Source organism: Teleopsis dalmanni, chromosome 1, assembly GCF_002237135.1.
Source record: "Teleopsis dalmanni isolate 2A chromosome 1, ASM223713v2, whole genome shotgun sequence".
NCBI classification, from domain to species: Eukaryota; Metazoa; Arthropoda; class Insecta; order Diptera; family Diopsidae; genus Teleopsis; species Teleopsis dalmanni.
In genome coordinates this window covers 188,925,999-188,939,406 of record NC_051846.1, presented here as the reverse complement: position 1 = coordinate 188,939,406, position 13,408 = coordinate 188,925,999, and the positions used below count along the sequence as shown (strand labels likewise).

The 13,408-nt window shown below is 30.9% G+C and overlaps 4 protein-coding genes across 5 annotated transcripts; 2 read left to right on the top strand and 2 right to left on the bottom strand.

Annotated features, from left to right (window-relative positions):
• Window positions 1-2,682: 2,682 nt before the first annotated feature.
• Window positions 2,683-4,483, top strand: LOC119670845. The gene is made up of 4 exons (XM_038081272.1): window positions 2,683-2,899; window positions 3,008-3,195; window positions 3,260-3,617; window positions 3,826-4,483. The coding sequence occupies exons 1-4, from the start codon at window positions 2,852-2,854 to the stop codon at window positions 4,066-4,068; spliced, it is 837 nt and encodes a 278-aa protein (XP_037937200.1). The 5' UTR covers window positions 2,683-2,851; the 3' UTR covers window positions 4,069-4,483.
• Window positions 4,484-7,035: 2,552 nt separating this feature from the next.
• On the bottom strand, window positions 7,036-8,862 carry LOC119670841 (glycosyltransferase-like domain-containing protein 1-like). 2 transcript variants are annotated; one of them, XM_038081268.1, is made up of 5 exons: window positions 8,692-8,862; window positions 8,551-8,640; window positions 8,213-8,495; window positions 7,610-8,122; window positions 7,036-7,546 (listed from the first exon to the last, which is right to left on the bottom strand). In XM_038081268.1, the coding sequence occupies exons 2-5, from the start codon at window positions 8,627-8,629 to the stop codon at window positions 7,306-7,308; spliced, it is 1,116 nt and encodes a 371-aa protein (XP_037937196.1). In that variant the 5' UTR covers window positions 8,630-8,640; window positions 8,692-8,862; the 3' UTR covers window positions 7,036-7,305. The 2 variants fall into 2 exon arrangements, with proteins under 2 accessions (XP_037937196.1, XP_037937195.1); XM_038081267.1 differs by having other exon boundaries at window positions 8,551-8,632; window positions 8,692-8,861.
• Window positions 8,863-9,541: 679 nt separating this feature from the next.
• On the top strand, window positions 9,542-10,438 carry LOC119670847 (glutaredoxin 3-like). Its single transcript, XM_038081274.1, has 4 exons — window positions 9,542-9,591; window positions 9,643-9,799; window positions 9,857-10,113; window positions 10,176-10,438. The coding sequence occupies exons 1-4, from the start codon at window positions 9,542-9,544 to the stop codon at window positions 10,351-10,353; spliced, it is 642 nt and encodes a 213-aa protein (XP_037937202.1). The 3' UTR covers window positions 10,354-10,438.
• Window positions 10,439-11,129: 691 nt separating this feature from the next.
• LOC119670844 (CAAX prenyl protease 2-like) lies at window positions 11,130-12,357 on the bottom strand. Its single transcript, XM_038081271.1, has 3 exons — window positions 11,884-12,357; window positions 11,594-11,830; window positions 11,130-11,518 (listed from the first exon to the last, which is right to left on the bottom strand). The coding sequence occupies exons 1-3, from the start codon at window positions 12,275-12,277 to the stop codon at window positions 11,244-11,246; spliced, it is 906 nt and encodes a 301-aa protein (XP_037937199.1). The 5' UTR covers window positions 12,278-12,357; the 3' UTR covers window positions 11,130-11,243.
• Between the last annotated feature and the right edge of the window lie 1,051 nt (window positions 12,358-13,408).

The following is a 13,408-nucleotide window of genomic DNA, read 5'->3' as shown; positions in this document are numbered from 1 at the left end:
GAGTGGTATTTAATTGACACGATGGGTCCACGAAAAGAATTTCAAGTGATATGCGAAATCTGGTTATTAAGCATAGAAATGAAAAAAAACCTTATGGTGAAAATATCAAAATTAGTAAATTTGACTCGATCAACAGTTCAGACTATAATAAGAAATTATAAAAATACTGGTTCTCCTGAAAATAAACCTCGCAGTGGCCGCCCAAGGATACTCATACGTAGGGATGTCAGCTTGGTTTTAAAAGAAGTTAACAAAAATCCGAAAGTAAGTGCCTTAAAATTAGTCGAACACATTACTAATGCAACTGGAAAGCATGTCAATCCACGTATAGTACAAAGAACGTTGAACAGCCACGGTTTTCATGATAGAATACCACGCAAAGAACCTTTAATTTCTGAAAAAAACCGAAAGCTGTGCTTAGAGTTTGCCAAACAATATAAAGAAAAGGATTTTGATTTCTGGAAGCAGGTTTTATTTACAGATGAATCGAAATTCAATATATTTGAACGCGATTGGAGAGCTAAAGTTTGAAGGAAAGCGAAAACAGCACTGAATCCGAAGCATATAATGCCAACTGTAAAGCATGGTGGTGGCAGTGCTATGCTTTGGGGAGCCGTAGCTGCAACTGAAGTAGGAAAAATAGCTTTGACGTAGATTAGCATGCTTCCTAGTTGCACTAGCAATGTGTTCGACTAAATTTAAGGCACTTACTTTCGGATTTTTGTTAACTTCTTTTAAAACCAAGCTGACATCCCTACGTATGAGTATCCTTGGGCGGCCACTGCGAGGTTTATTTTCAGAAGAACTAGTATTTTTATAATTTCTTATTATCGTCTGAACTGTTGATCGAGTCAAATTTACTAATTTTGATATTTTTACCATAAGGTGTTTTTTCATTTCTATGCTTAATAACCAGATTTCGCATATCACTTGAAATTCTTTTCGTGGACCCATCGTGTCAATTAAATACCACTCTCAAAGCACAACTAAGTGCATTATATAAATGTATGACTCATGCCACAAGCATGAAATATGAAAAACGGTACTTTTCCGTTTAACATTTATATTTCTGTCGACTATATCTAAAAATCAATGAAGTGTATGTAGACTTTTGTCAATGATTTTTTTAGCTTTTTTTCAAATAACTTTGTTAATTTATATTGATGAATGGATTTTCTTTTGTTTATTATTATTAAAAAACAGTTCTAAACAAAACTGCATCATTACTTTTTTCTATTATGTCCTTGGATTTACGAGCTAGCAAAAATGGGGGGTGTATGTAGAGTTTTGTCGCTGACTGTATATACAAAATTTAACAGAAATAAGTTAAGTTAACGATAATTTATTTCAGTTAACAGAAGTTCACATAAGCTAACAAAAATAGATGCTTAAATTAACATAGATTAGTGAATTTAACAATAATTCATATAAGTTAACAGAAGCTCATGTTAGTTAATAGAAAATCATATAGCAGTAAATTACAGTACAATTACAGTAGAATTATAACAGAAATTAAATTTAACAGAAATTGTTATACTCTTAAGTTTACATTAATGTAATATAAATATAATGTCGTTTTCGATTCGAAAATCTAAATTCAATCTGGAGTTATTCCCGATCCGTCAAATATTATTGCCCAAACGAACGTTTTTAGAGTACATCTTACATTTTTGCAGTTACGTTAGTAGGCATTTATTTATAAAGCACTCGTATTCTGTTATTCTTAGTATTATTATGTTGAGCCTTTTCCGAGTTAGTACATCTGGGCAATTTTACTCTTTGATAGTTGGGGGTTTCTGCAGAGTACCATCCATCTTACATACTAATTTGTGTATTCCTCATAAGTTTCGTGATTATTCAATCACTGATCTAACATTTGCGTACCGCCCTGTGCGGTTAGTGATTACTCTGAGATTAGATAGTGCTAAGTAGGGAAGCCTGTCGGGTTTCGCTTATAGCTTCAGGGCTCTGTCCACAGATACAATAGAGTCACCAACTCAGGTATACACGCAAACATACATACATATGTATAGGTATATATTATAAATACATATGTCGATTCGAATCACACTTTATTTGTCAACTAATATTAAGCAGTTGTTAATTTCAGGGTAATCTTGCTACTCTGGCAAAATATCTAGAGTATTGTAAATTAATCTCAAGTGTTATACATTATGCCAATCGAAAAGAAAAATTGCACTAAAAGTTAATCTTAATTAAAAAATTAACCCAGATTTACTAATCGAAAACGTGATAACACAGATTCTATTGTAATTTAATGGATTGTGAACAGGCACTTTTAGGAAGGACGAATAAGGACTATCGAGATTTATTAATTGAAAATAAACATTGCATTAAAAATGAATCTTGATTAAAAATATTACCCTAGATTTACTAATCAAAAACGGGATAACATAGATTCTATTATAATTTAATGGATTGTGTACAGGCACTTTTACGAAGGACGAATGAGGACTATTAATATCTGTTAACCGAAAAGCATCTATATCTTTGAAGTACATCAACTTAAAAAACTAAAAATATAATCATTATTTATTATAGATGTATAAAGCTCACTGAAGTCATTACTTTCAAATATATTTCGTTCAAGTAATGCAAATTAAATGAATTTAATTTGCAAACTTCCACATGGTCAACCTAAAAACTCCATGCATAACTGCTGTTGCGCTAACACCCCGAAAATAGTACGGCGCGCAAGATGGTCGTTCGCTTGAGGTGCGTAGTTGGAAGTTAATCAGTTTGATTTTGAAGTTGGGATTGAGTGCTTGGCTTAGAAATTTTTTTAAAGTTTAAATTGTGCTTGTGAAAATCCTTAAAGAAAAAAATAAATATGTATTGTTATATCTGCAGCAAGAAATTTGGCATCTTTTGCAAAGTCGTGAGTATAATTAAATATTAAATTAATAACATAATATTAACATACTAATTTAAATTAAATTATTTAAATTCTTTATATAAAATTTTTTTAAAATAATTATACCTCTAGTTTAATTGCTCCTATTGCAAACATTATTTTTGTGTTAATTGCTTGAGTAGCAATCCTCCACCTGTTTGCTTCGTTTGCTATGACAAGCTCACTAATTCACCAGTTGCTAAGGCTGAGAATGTCCAGAGTGAAGAGCAACCAACAACTACAACTGCATCCAGCCCAACTGGTGTTCAAACAACTATTACGTTAGTGACTTCATAATCTTATATAATATTACAGAATTATAAATAATTGTGTACCTCTAAATAGTTCTACCAAGCGCAGCTATTGTGCTACTACACCAAGCGAATTCGAATATATCGATCGTGCATTTTCCGACCGTCTTAAGGCAATATTTTTCGGTATAGCTGATACTACACCACCTTCACATTATCAACGCCAACAGGAGGAAAAAGTTAATAAACTGATGCAACACTATCAGCGCGTTAAACAACTGAAACGATCCGCCATGGAACGTGCCCCACAGTTATTGCAACTACCCTGTTTTGAGTCAACATTGAACGCTCTGAGAGATATGCATATTGATAGTGACTCTTCAGATTCGTCGGATTCGTCAACTGAAAATGACTTTAGTTCAAAACAAATTTTTGAGCTAATTGCATCAAAGGTTTGTTTTTTTTTCTTTGTACGAGTATACAAATTAGAATAACTTGTGAATATAGTAAAAACTCTTTTGAGAACTATCTTTTTGTTCGACCAGTAGCGGTTTATGTTGTTCCAATAATTTGTAAAAAAAATTTGTCTCTCCAATTCATTAAGAGAGTTTTCCACTATATACTATAGTTTTTAATATTATCTAATACTTTAATTTCAAGTATGTGGCTGGATCACCGCCAAATAAGATGCCCAAAATGGTACATATGATACGACGTTCAGAATTTAAGGAAGAACTACTCTTTTCCACTATAAGCTCTGGGGAAAATCAAGATGTTAACGTTGAAAAACCGAACGAGGGAAGCGAAGATGTTCATTTTGGAATCGTTTCCAATGACTCTATTATTGAAGAAGAAAAAGAGCCTGAAAAAATCGATGTCGATGATGATAAGATCATGGAGTAAAATTTTTTTCTATTGAAATTTACAAGCCAGAAATGTAAAACGCACTTTTTTAAAAACACATTTTTATATTTATAACATTATTGCACTAGCATACATACATATACATATATATCTTATAAACATATGTTCTATATATTGGATTACACGGGTTTAATAAATTAACAAGAAACCTATTTTAAACAGAAGTTGAGATTTTTTTTTATAAAAATGTGTGGATGTGTGTACGTAAATCAACAGTTTTTATGTATTTTTATCCGTATATGGCAAAGTATAGTATATATTCAGCTTATTCTTAGTTTTATATATCAAAAAGTTTGCCTAAATGTAGAATTTTTTATTTAACATTGGTCACATATACATATGTATGTTTTGTTAACTTTTGCCTAAACTCTTTTCTTAATATATTATATATTTTAACTAAACAATATTATTTAATTATATTAAACATGGATTATATATATAATATAACAAAACATTTACTAGGAAGGAATTAACTACAATTTGAAATCATTTTTATTGTTTATCAGCAATATGTACTTTATTTGCAACTTAAGTATGTAAAGAATATTATCCTATTGATCGTTTATATAAGACGTATATACGCTTCTATATAAAGACTCATTAGCGGGCATTTTGAAAACTAATTTAAAGTCTAAAATCCGAAATAGGGCAATCTTATATAGGTTGTGGAATCCCATAATCGGCTACCACCCCTTATACTATATGTCATACTGTCATAATCTGTCGTATTCTATGTTATAATTCCATATCTAGGTAAACTGAGTAGTATAGTTTTTTTTTTAGATTGTAACGGTTCAAATTTCAGTGTATATTGAATGTATATATACGATTTAAAGCAATTTCAGTTAACAGTTATAGAGCTTCATGATTATTCAGTGATTAATCTAAGGTCTGCGTACCTCCCCGTGCGGAGAGTAATTACTCTAAGATTAGATAGTGCTAAGTAGGATAGCCTGTCAGTTTTCGCATATAACTTCAGGGCTTTATCCTTTATGTATTTTTTGATCGGGTCTATTCTACGGTCTCTTAGCATGTCGTTTGTGCGGATGTACCAAGACACTTCGAAGAACATTGAAAAAGAAATAGTTAAAATGATTATTATTTCATATTTTTTTCATTCAATTTTATCAGAGCTGAGATATTGACAACTTCATATAATTAAAATAGATAGAGCCATGTTATGTAAAGTGTCATGGGCTCGTCAAAATTGTCTCTTTTGAGTTTTGACGAAAATGCATACTATGCAGAGTTTTACAGAAATTCTTATAATTTGCTTCTTAAAGACACAATTGTTGACCTATATTACTAAATAACACTGCTTTGCCTAAGTGACGAGACACAAATAGCCTTGAAACCCATGACCAAATTTGAGAACCGACATATTATTTTTCTCACACTCTCAATTTTTTAATTTGCATTGAAAACAACAACAATTTTGCTCATAACTAGCCCATAACACTCTACATAACATGGCCCATAGTAGGACAGGGTAAAAAGAACTGTCAATTTTATTATAGCGATATAAAACTCATAAATACTTAGACCAACAATAGACAAATAATACTATTTAGTTTGCGATCCTTACCTTAAATAAAAAAAAAAAAACACTAAAACTTAAAAAAACAGGTTTTTAGGGAAGCACGTTTTTAACGGTTAATCAGACTGTTCATCGATAAGGACAAAAAACCTTGGTAAATTACCTAAATTCAACGGAAAGAATAATTTTTTGTCCTCATTTTATGTCTTAAGGTTTCTGGCGGGGAATGTCGTAGTAAAATGGCAAAAAATAACTGTGGACAGCGAAGGTATGTCTGCTGAACTGCGATTGAAACCGACAAACCATGCCTTGCAGGGATCGTTTTTTAGGAAGAATCTTATGCTTCATTAAGGATAAAATTGGTTTCAAGCTTTTCGAAATGGAATGCCCAAACAGGATTGAGTTCGTATATTTAATATTTGGAAAATATTATTTGATTTTATAATATAAATATAAAAAAGGAAGCTCTACCGTCACTAAAATCAAGCAATCAAAACATATGAAGCAATTTATAAAATAAGCGGACAATAACCGAGCCATATGCGAATCTTAAAGTCACTATTCTAAGTCAAACTTAGTAAGAAAAATTTTAATTTAGAATAATTGTTTAATTATGATTGGACGAAACACAGTTGAATAACATTTGTATCAGTAAGTCAGAACTAGTATGGTCTTATTTATTCTAACAACATAGTATTATGTCTATTCAAAACAGTATAACAATTTACCATTTTAATAAAAAAAAAATTTTTATAAACTATAACTTATTACTGTCTATGTCCAAATATGAACTAGGCTTGAGTTTTTGGAGACCCTCTTCTTCACTGCCTCTGGTTGGATCTAGCTTGACCTTCTCTCCACTACCCACTATTACGAGGTTTTGTGAATTTAAAACTGCTTTTTTAGCGAATTGAGGAGAACTCGTTCCTCTCTCCCTCACAACTAACTAACTAACTATAACTTATTACAGGTTCAATGTAATATGGCTTTTATTCAAATTGATGGAATTCTCGAATATCATCAACTAATTTGAACTAATTGTTATTCATATTCGCCGAATGGATCCAATAACAATTGATTAGAATAATAGGAGCGATACACTTGCTAAATGTCACATTTTTAAGAGGACCTCACCTAATGGTTCAATATTATACATTAGCAACAAAAGTGGTATTCACAAACTCAAGTAACCACCGGGGTAACACAGTAACATAGCGACAACAACAAAATACATACATTCAAACGATGTATTCATTCCTGCCGCTTCGCACTGTTACTAAACAACTCCGTCGCCGATCTCGTTACTTGAGAATGGAAATACCAGTGATATAATTAATTATGTATTTGAAAATAAAAACAAAAAATTTGTTTAAACTATACAAAAACAAATAAAAATAACAAATATGGGATTGTTTTGTCTGACTGCTGCCCTGCAGCTATTTTTTTTAATTATGTTTAAAATCATGCTATTTCCGAGTTCAAAACTATGGTATATCAAATAACATTAGGGTTTGTAAATATATCTATATAATGCCAACTAACTGTATTTTATGTTACATACTCAAGTTGCAACCAATAAATATTAATAATTTACCAAATATTTTGTTATTATATATAAATTCGTTTTTAACGGACACTTGTACTTAAAACAGAAATGTTTGGATAGTCATTGGATACGCCTATATGCGTAACTTCTCTAGATATTTGGGTACTAAACGTTGTGCGGAATATATATCAAAAGTAAAATATTCAAAAAACTTATCACGTTGCCTACGAAACACATCGGGATTCCGACACCAATTATATAACATTTTAATAAGTTGATTAGATGTATTGTAAAGATTTTCACTAGGATATATTTCAGGATATACCAACTTGTTAGGTGCAATAGGCATACAACCGCAATAAGTAGCTTCCAACCTAAAAAAAAATAAAAATAAAAATTTTATTATAATTTTTTTAAGATTAGTACACAAATCTTACATAGCAACACCATAAAATTCATGTCCAGCTGTTGATACAACTACATCACCCGCCATTAGTGCCTTAACATAGTTTTCTTTTGACAGATAACCAAAGTTAACCAATTTTGTGCCCAACTTTTCTTGTATTCCCTCAAATGCTTCTGGCATCGCGTTATATGTTTCTCCACAAATCGTCACCTTAAACTCCACTTTACGTTTATTTAATTCCAATAACACTTCAACTAGTAATTTTGGATTTTTATCATGCTCCCAACGATGTGGCCATATAATATGTAAACAGTCTTTATCATTTTCCATCGTAGGCAAAGTCATTTTACCTCCAATCATGAAACGCTTATTAGGAAATGAATGAAATTTTATGGGATAGTATATAACTTCGCATTTCTTCTCAATCTTATCACGTAAGTTTTTTAATTTCAAGTCAGGTTGTATGCTTAAAAATGATTGTATGTTATCAAGAAATGAAGTGCGATTAAAATTAGAATTAAAAATGCAACAATCGGCAGCGAGACTGTAATAGAGATAATAATATGAATATTTAATCTTCCTATATAATATTTAATATTTAACGGACGTTATACGAGTATCAACGCCAGCTTACCAAGTAAGTATCTGATTTAAACCATATTGTACATCACGTTCCTTTACGTCACGGACTGGATAGACCAATTGATTTTCATGAAAATAAACAAGTTTTCTGCAATCGCCTAAATCGGGTCGTGTGCCTATTAGCTCAGCTAAATTTATTACAGAACTAGTAAAAAGAACTTTGTACATGTGATCTGTTGGTATTATTTGAGAAAAGTATAATGCACTTGTGCGTGCACGCCAATGCCATTTCTTTGCCGGCAGTGTGAAAAGGTCATATTCCGGCACACTTAAACCTGAGAAAATACATTTTATTAAAAAACTTTGTTGTAAGAAAACTATTTATATTACATTCTGTCAGCGTTTCTATTAATTGTTTATGGCTGCCACCGAAAAACGGTTCTATTATTAATATTGATGGTTTTGACATTATCTAGAAAACTTATTTAAAATTAGTTTAATATTTAATAAGAAAAAATTAAATGGGATTACCTCAATTTCTACCTCATCGTGTGTTTATTGATACTGGATACATGAGTATTTACTTTACGTGCGGAAATGTTTTGGTATTTTTTTCAACATTCACAATAGATATTCAAAATTCTTATGTTTACGAATATATCTCAACAAGGGGAATTATTTTATATTGTTCTATACACATTAACATTAAGGTTACTTTTACTAATAGATAATTGTAGTAATGTGCATAAATCTACTTGGCAACTTCGGCGAAACTCCTCAACCGAAAACATCCTATGCAATGTGGAACCCTAGATAAGCAATAACGTACCTATAGCAAGCGTGAAACATGCAGCACGTATGAAAACGTATATGATCAAAAATGTAGCGACATAATTGCGCTTTTTAAAACCATTTATTGATATGAACTGGCTATGACAAAGGTTAGGTTGAGATAATTTGACTAACTGTACACCGCGTAAACCTAATGATTCTTAGAGTCAAAAGTTGTCCCAATCAATTAGAATTTCAAAATATTTTAAAAAGTCCGAGTGCCTTTATTATTCTATTTCTTTCTATCTATATAAATAAAATCTATTTAAATAAAAAAATCAAATATACTCAAATATTTAAATATTTAAAATTTAATACATATATAAAAATATTTTTTATTAGTTTTTTTTGTCGAATTGTTAAATAAAAGGGAAAAATTGTGTTTTATAAAAAGTAACACTTTTCTCAAATAAAGTAAAATTCACAATAGTTTATATTTCTCTTAAGAGTGTGCAATACTTTTCACCTTCACTTTCACAACTAACCACAAAACATTAATCACAAAATTTTTAGTTTTTCTATCTAAATTATAGTGATAAATTAATTGGATATGTCTGTAATAAATATTAAAACTGCTGAAGAATACAATAATGCAATAAAGTAAGTCACAATGTATCAGTGAAGAGTAATTAATAATATTGTTGATTGCAGCGAGGACAAAGTTTCAGTTGTGCTCTTCTCTGCCGACTGGGCCGAACAATGTAAACAAGTATCTGAAGTGCTAGAGGAATTAGCCAAAATTTTAAAGCAGCTACAATTCTACAGTCTAAATGCAGAAAAATATGCTGAAATATCATTGAAGCATCAAGTAAATCCTTGCGCTAATCACGAATTCATATTGATGATAACGTCTTTGTTTTGTTAGATTGATGCTGTGCCGACTATTATATTCTTCAAAGCGGGAACAGCAGTAGACCGTGTGGATGGTGTAGATATAGCAGCTTTGACAACGAAATGTAAAAAGCTTGGAGCAAATAATAGTAGTAATTCAGGTGAAACGTTAGAGGAACGTTTAAAATCATTAATAAATCATGCGCCAGTAATGATCTTCATGAAAGGTGATCGAAATGCACCACGTTGTGGTTTTTCGAGAACATTAATTGAAATAGTAAATAAAGTCGGGTAAGCGATTAAATAATAAAACGTTAATAGTATAAATTATGTAATATTTATATTGATTTTAGTATTCCATATGAAACTTTCGATATTCTGACCGATGAAGAAGTACGTCAAGGCTTAAAAACATACTCCGATTGGCCTACATATCCACAAGTTTATGTTAAGGGTGAACTAATTGGTGGCTTGGATATTGTAAAAGAATTGCAAGCAAACAATGAGCTAGAAAGCTCGCTTAAGGGTTGAATCTTTTTAAGATATAAATTGATCTTTGAACTCTGCGAAAAAAATAAATAAAGTACATAGCTTGTATACTTTTTACTAAATTGTATATTGTGTATATTAATTCTACATTTATTGTATATATAAAGCTTTTAAGTGGATTTCATACGAATCCTTATAGTTTATTTTAAGAAAGAAGCGTTCTCAAATATTTAGGATACTAACTTTAACATCGACTGTTTTAAATTGCTTTTTTAATTATTAGACAGTTACAAATATTCCCATCACTCTATATTCTTCCGGTGTCAAATGATAACAAAAGATATACAGGATGTCGTCAATATTTTATTTTACCTTTGTTGTTGTAACTCGCGGAATATCTATATAGCAGAAAACGGTAGCAATTATAAACGCTATAAAAGGTTAAGGATGTAATTAAGTGAGAAGAAGGGTTTAAGAAACGACTGGTTTTATGTTTCCGAGCCACTCTTCAATTACGACGACAAAACGTCGCTCACCACACACAACAGGAACTATAGAAGTAGGTGTGTGTTATGTATATTTAAGCATGTTGTTATTGTAGATAGCAAGGATCTGCTTATTTAGTTTCTTTTGAAACCATTAAACTAGCAAAAGTTCTAATTATAGTTGCTTACTATTATTATTATCTTAGAATCTCTCTTAACATTATCTAGCTTTGCATATAATACCATTAATAATTTCTCATATTTGGAAACACTGTTAAAGATTGCTAATTTAAAAGTGATAGGAAGAATTGATTGCTTAATATAAAAATCATATTTTTAAATATTTAACAAATTAATATATTTCTTCTTTGTTCATCTAATATACAATGTATTGCTTAAGTTAGTTTATTTTTAATTATTAATTGTTTAAAGCATTTTGTGCAGTCATTATTTGCGAGTTGGTGGCCAGTACAAACAATTTGAATAAAATTCTGGCGCTGTCGCTATAGGTAGTAATATACACCAACCAAAGAATCCAACCAAATATATAATGATTAATATGACACGTTTAAAAACGTGTTGTTGCCACAAATCTTGTAAATCAGGTACACCCATGTGGTTACAGAATGCATGCACAAGAAATGGCGCAACGATATGTCCTGTTCGTGCGAATAAATAAGCTGAATAGAAGCCAAAAACTGTTGTATATGTTAGCTGAAACACTTTAAAAAAAAGAATATATACATATATATATATTATTATTAATAAAACTTAAATTTTATACAAATTTCACTAACCTGATATTAATATGGCTGTTTTTAATTCCATGCCTAGTCCTAAACGCTCTCCAATGTGATGTACATGGGCAGTACCAAAAAATAATGGAGTTATGAACACTGCTTGCATGGGTGTGAAACTTTGTAAAATTAGTGGCATCATACAGCCACGATAAACAAATTCCTCACTTAATGGCGCAACTACATGATTTCGCCACCAAATTAAGTTCGACACATTACTTTTCCAGTAGTTCAAATCTAATAAAAATAAAAAAAAACTATAAAACTACTTTATATAAAATAACACTTACCAATAAATATACGCAAAGTTTCGTTTTGCATTTGAACACAGATTGGTCCCAAAAATAGGAGCAATGTTAGTAAAAAAGGCACGACAATAGCTTGCCATAATCCAGCCAAACGTATACCTAATATTTGAAGAAAATTTACTTCTTCCAATAATTCGTTGGATGAAAATGCGTAAACAAAGACTGGTGCTATCAACATTACAACAAAAACACTGCAGAATCTTTTTTTAACGGTGGTAGGGTGATCGCGATTATGTTTGTTGTTCCAAACGTACAGACTGGCTACATAAATGAGTGAAAGTCCGAAACAGCATGACACTGAAGTCCATGGTGATATGTGCGTTTGTCCAACTGTACTTGTCATATTCGTTTGCTTATTTCTCAATTTTAAATTCATTTTAAAAAATATAAATTGTAAAAGTCTTTAAATTCTTGAACCCACAAAAAGTGAAAGTTTCTTATAAAAATATCAAAACAATTATCAGATGTTTTTGACAGTTGTTATATTGCTAAGCAAACTATTGTGAATATTTAAATTGCTAGCGGTTAGTGATGCAAGATTTTTAATAAACAACTAATTGATATGCATTGCTAACGAAGAGGAACTTGCGCGTATCTAATTGGATATATATAATTAAAAAGTTCAAGTATCTATATATATAAAAATTTTATTAATTGAAGAGTGGGAGATATGGTAATAAACTGAGAGGATAGCATTCAATATCTAAGCATCACGGTGGACAAACGATTCACATGGCATTCAAATGTTCAACTGAAAAGCTATTCAAAAATGGAAATCTGAATGCTAAGAACAGGAAGCTGATATATAATCAAATAATTCGACCGTCACTTCTACATGGGTGTGTTCAACAAGCCTAAAACACTACTATACGCCAGTTGGAAAGTGCACAAAGCTAGGCTCTGAGAAGACTTTTCAAGGTGTCATGGTACATTAGGATGAATGACATCCTTAGGGACTTCAAGATTAATTCGACCAAAATATATATAAAGAACAGAGCCCTAAAACTATTTACGAAAACTGACAGGCTTACTAACACTGCATTATCGAATCTTAGAATGGTTATGGGCTCCTCGGTGGGGTATGTACATCTGGTGTCAGTTATTGCTTAATCTGATGAAGTGAAAAACAATAATCCAGTCAAGGCGTAGAGAGGGGTTACGAAGAAATCTCACAGTTAGTTACAGAGTAAAGGTGCACAAGTCCATTGACTCAACTAGCCTCAACATAATTAATTATATTTAATATCTTATTTATCATCGTTAAATATCTTCAAACTCTAAAAATTTTTATTCATTGTTGTAAAATAATCAGCTAATTATAATTTGTACCCTTTCAATCATTTCTATGAGAAAAATTGATATCAACATAATTATTGTGCTGATTGTGGTTAGCCTGTAACAGTTTTTGACTTAAACTACCCACCTTTTTATTACGAATTATAACAACATGCATTTAAAGTAATGTAATCTGTACATATATCGACAAATTTTTAAAAACGTGCAATGC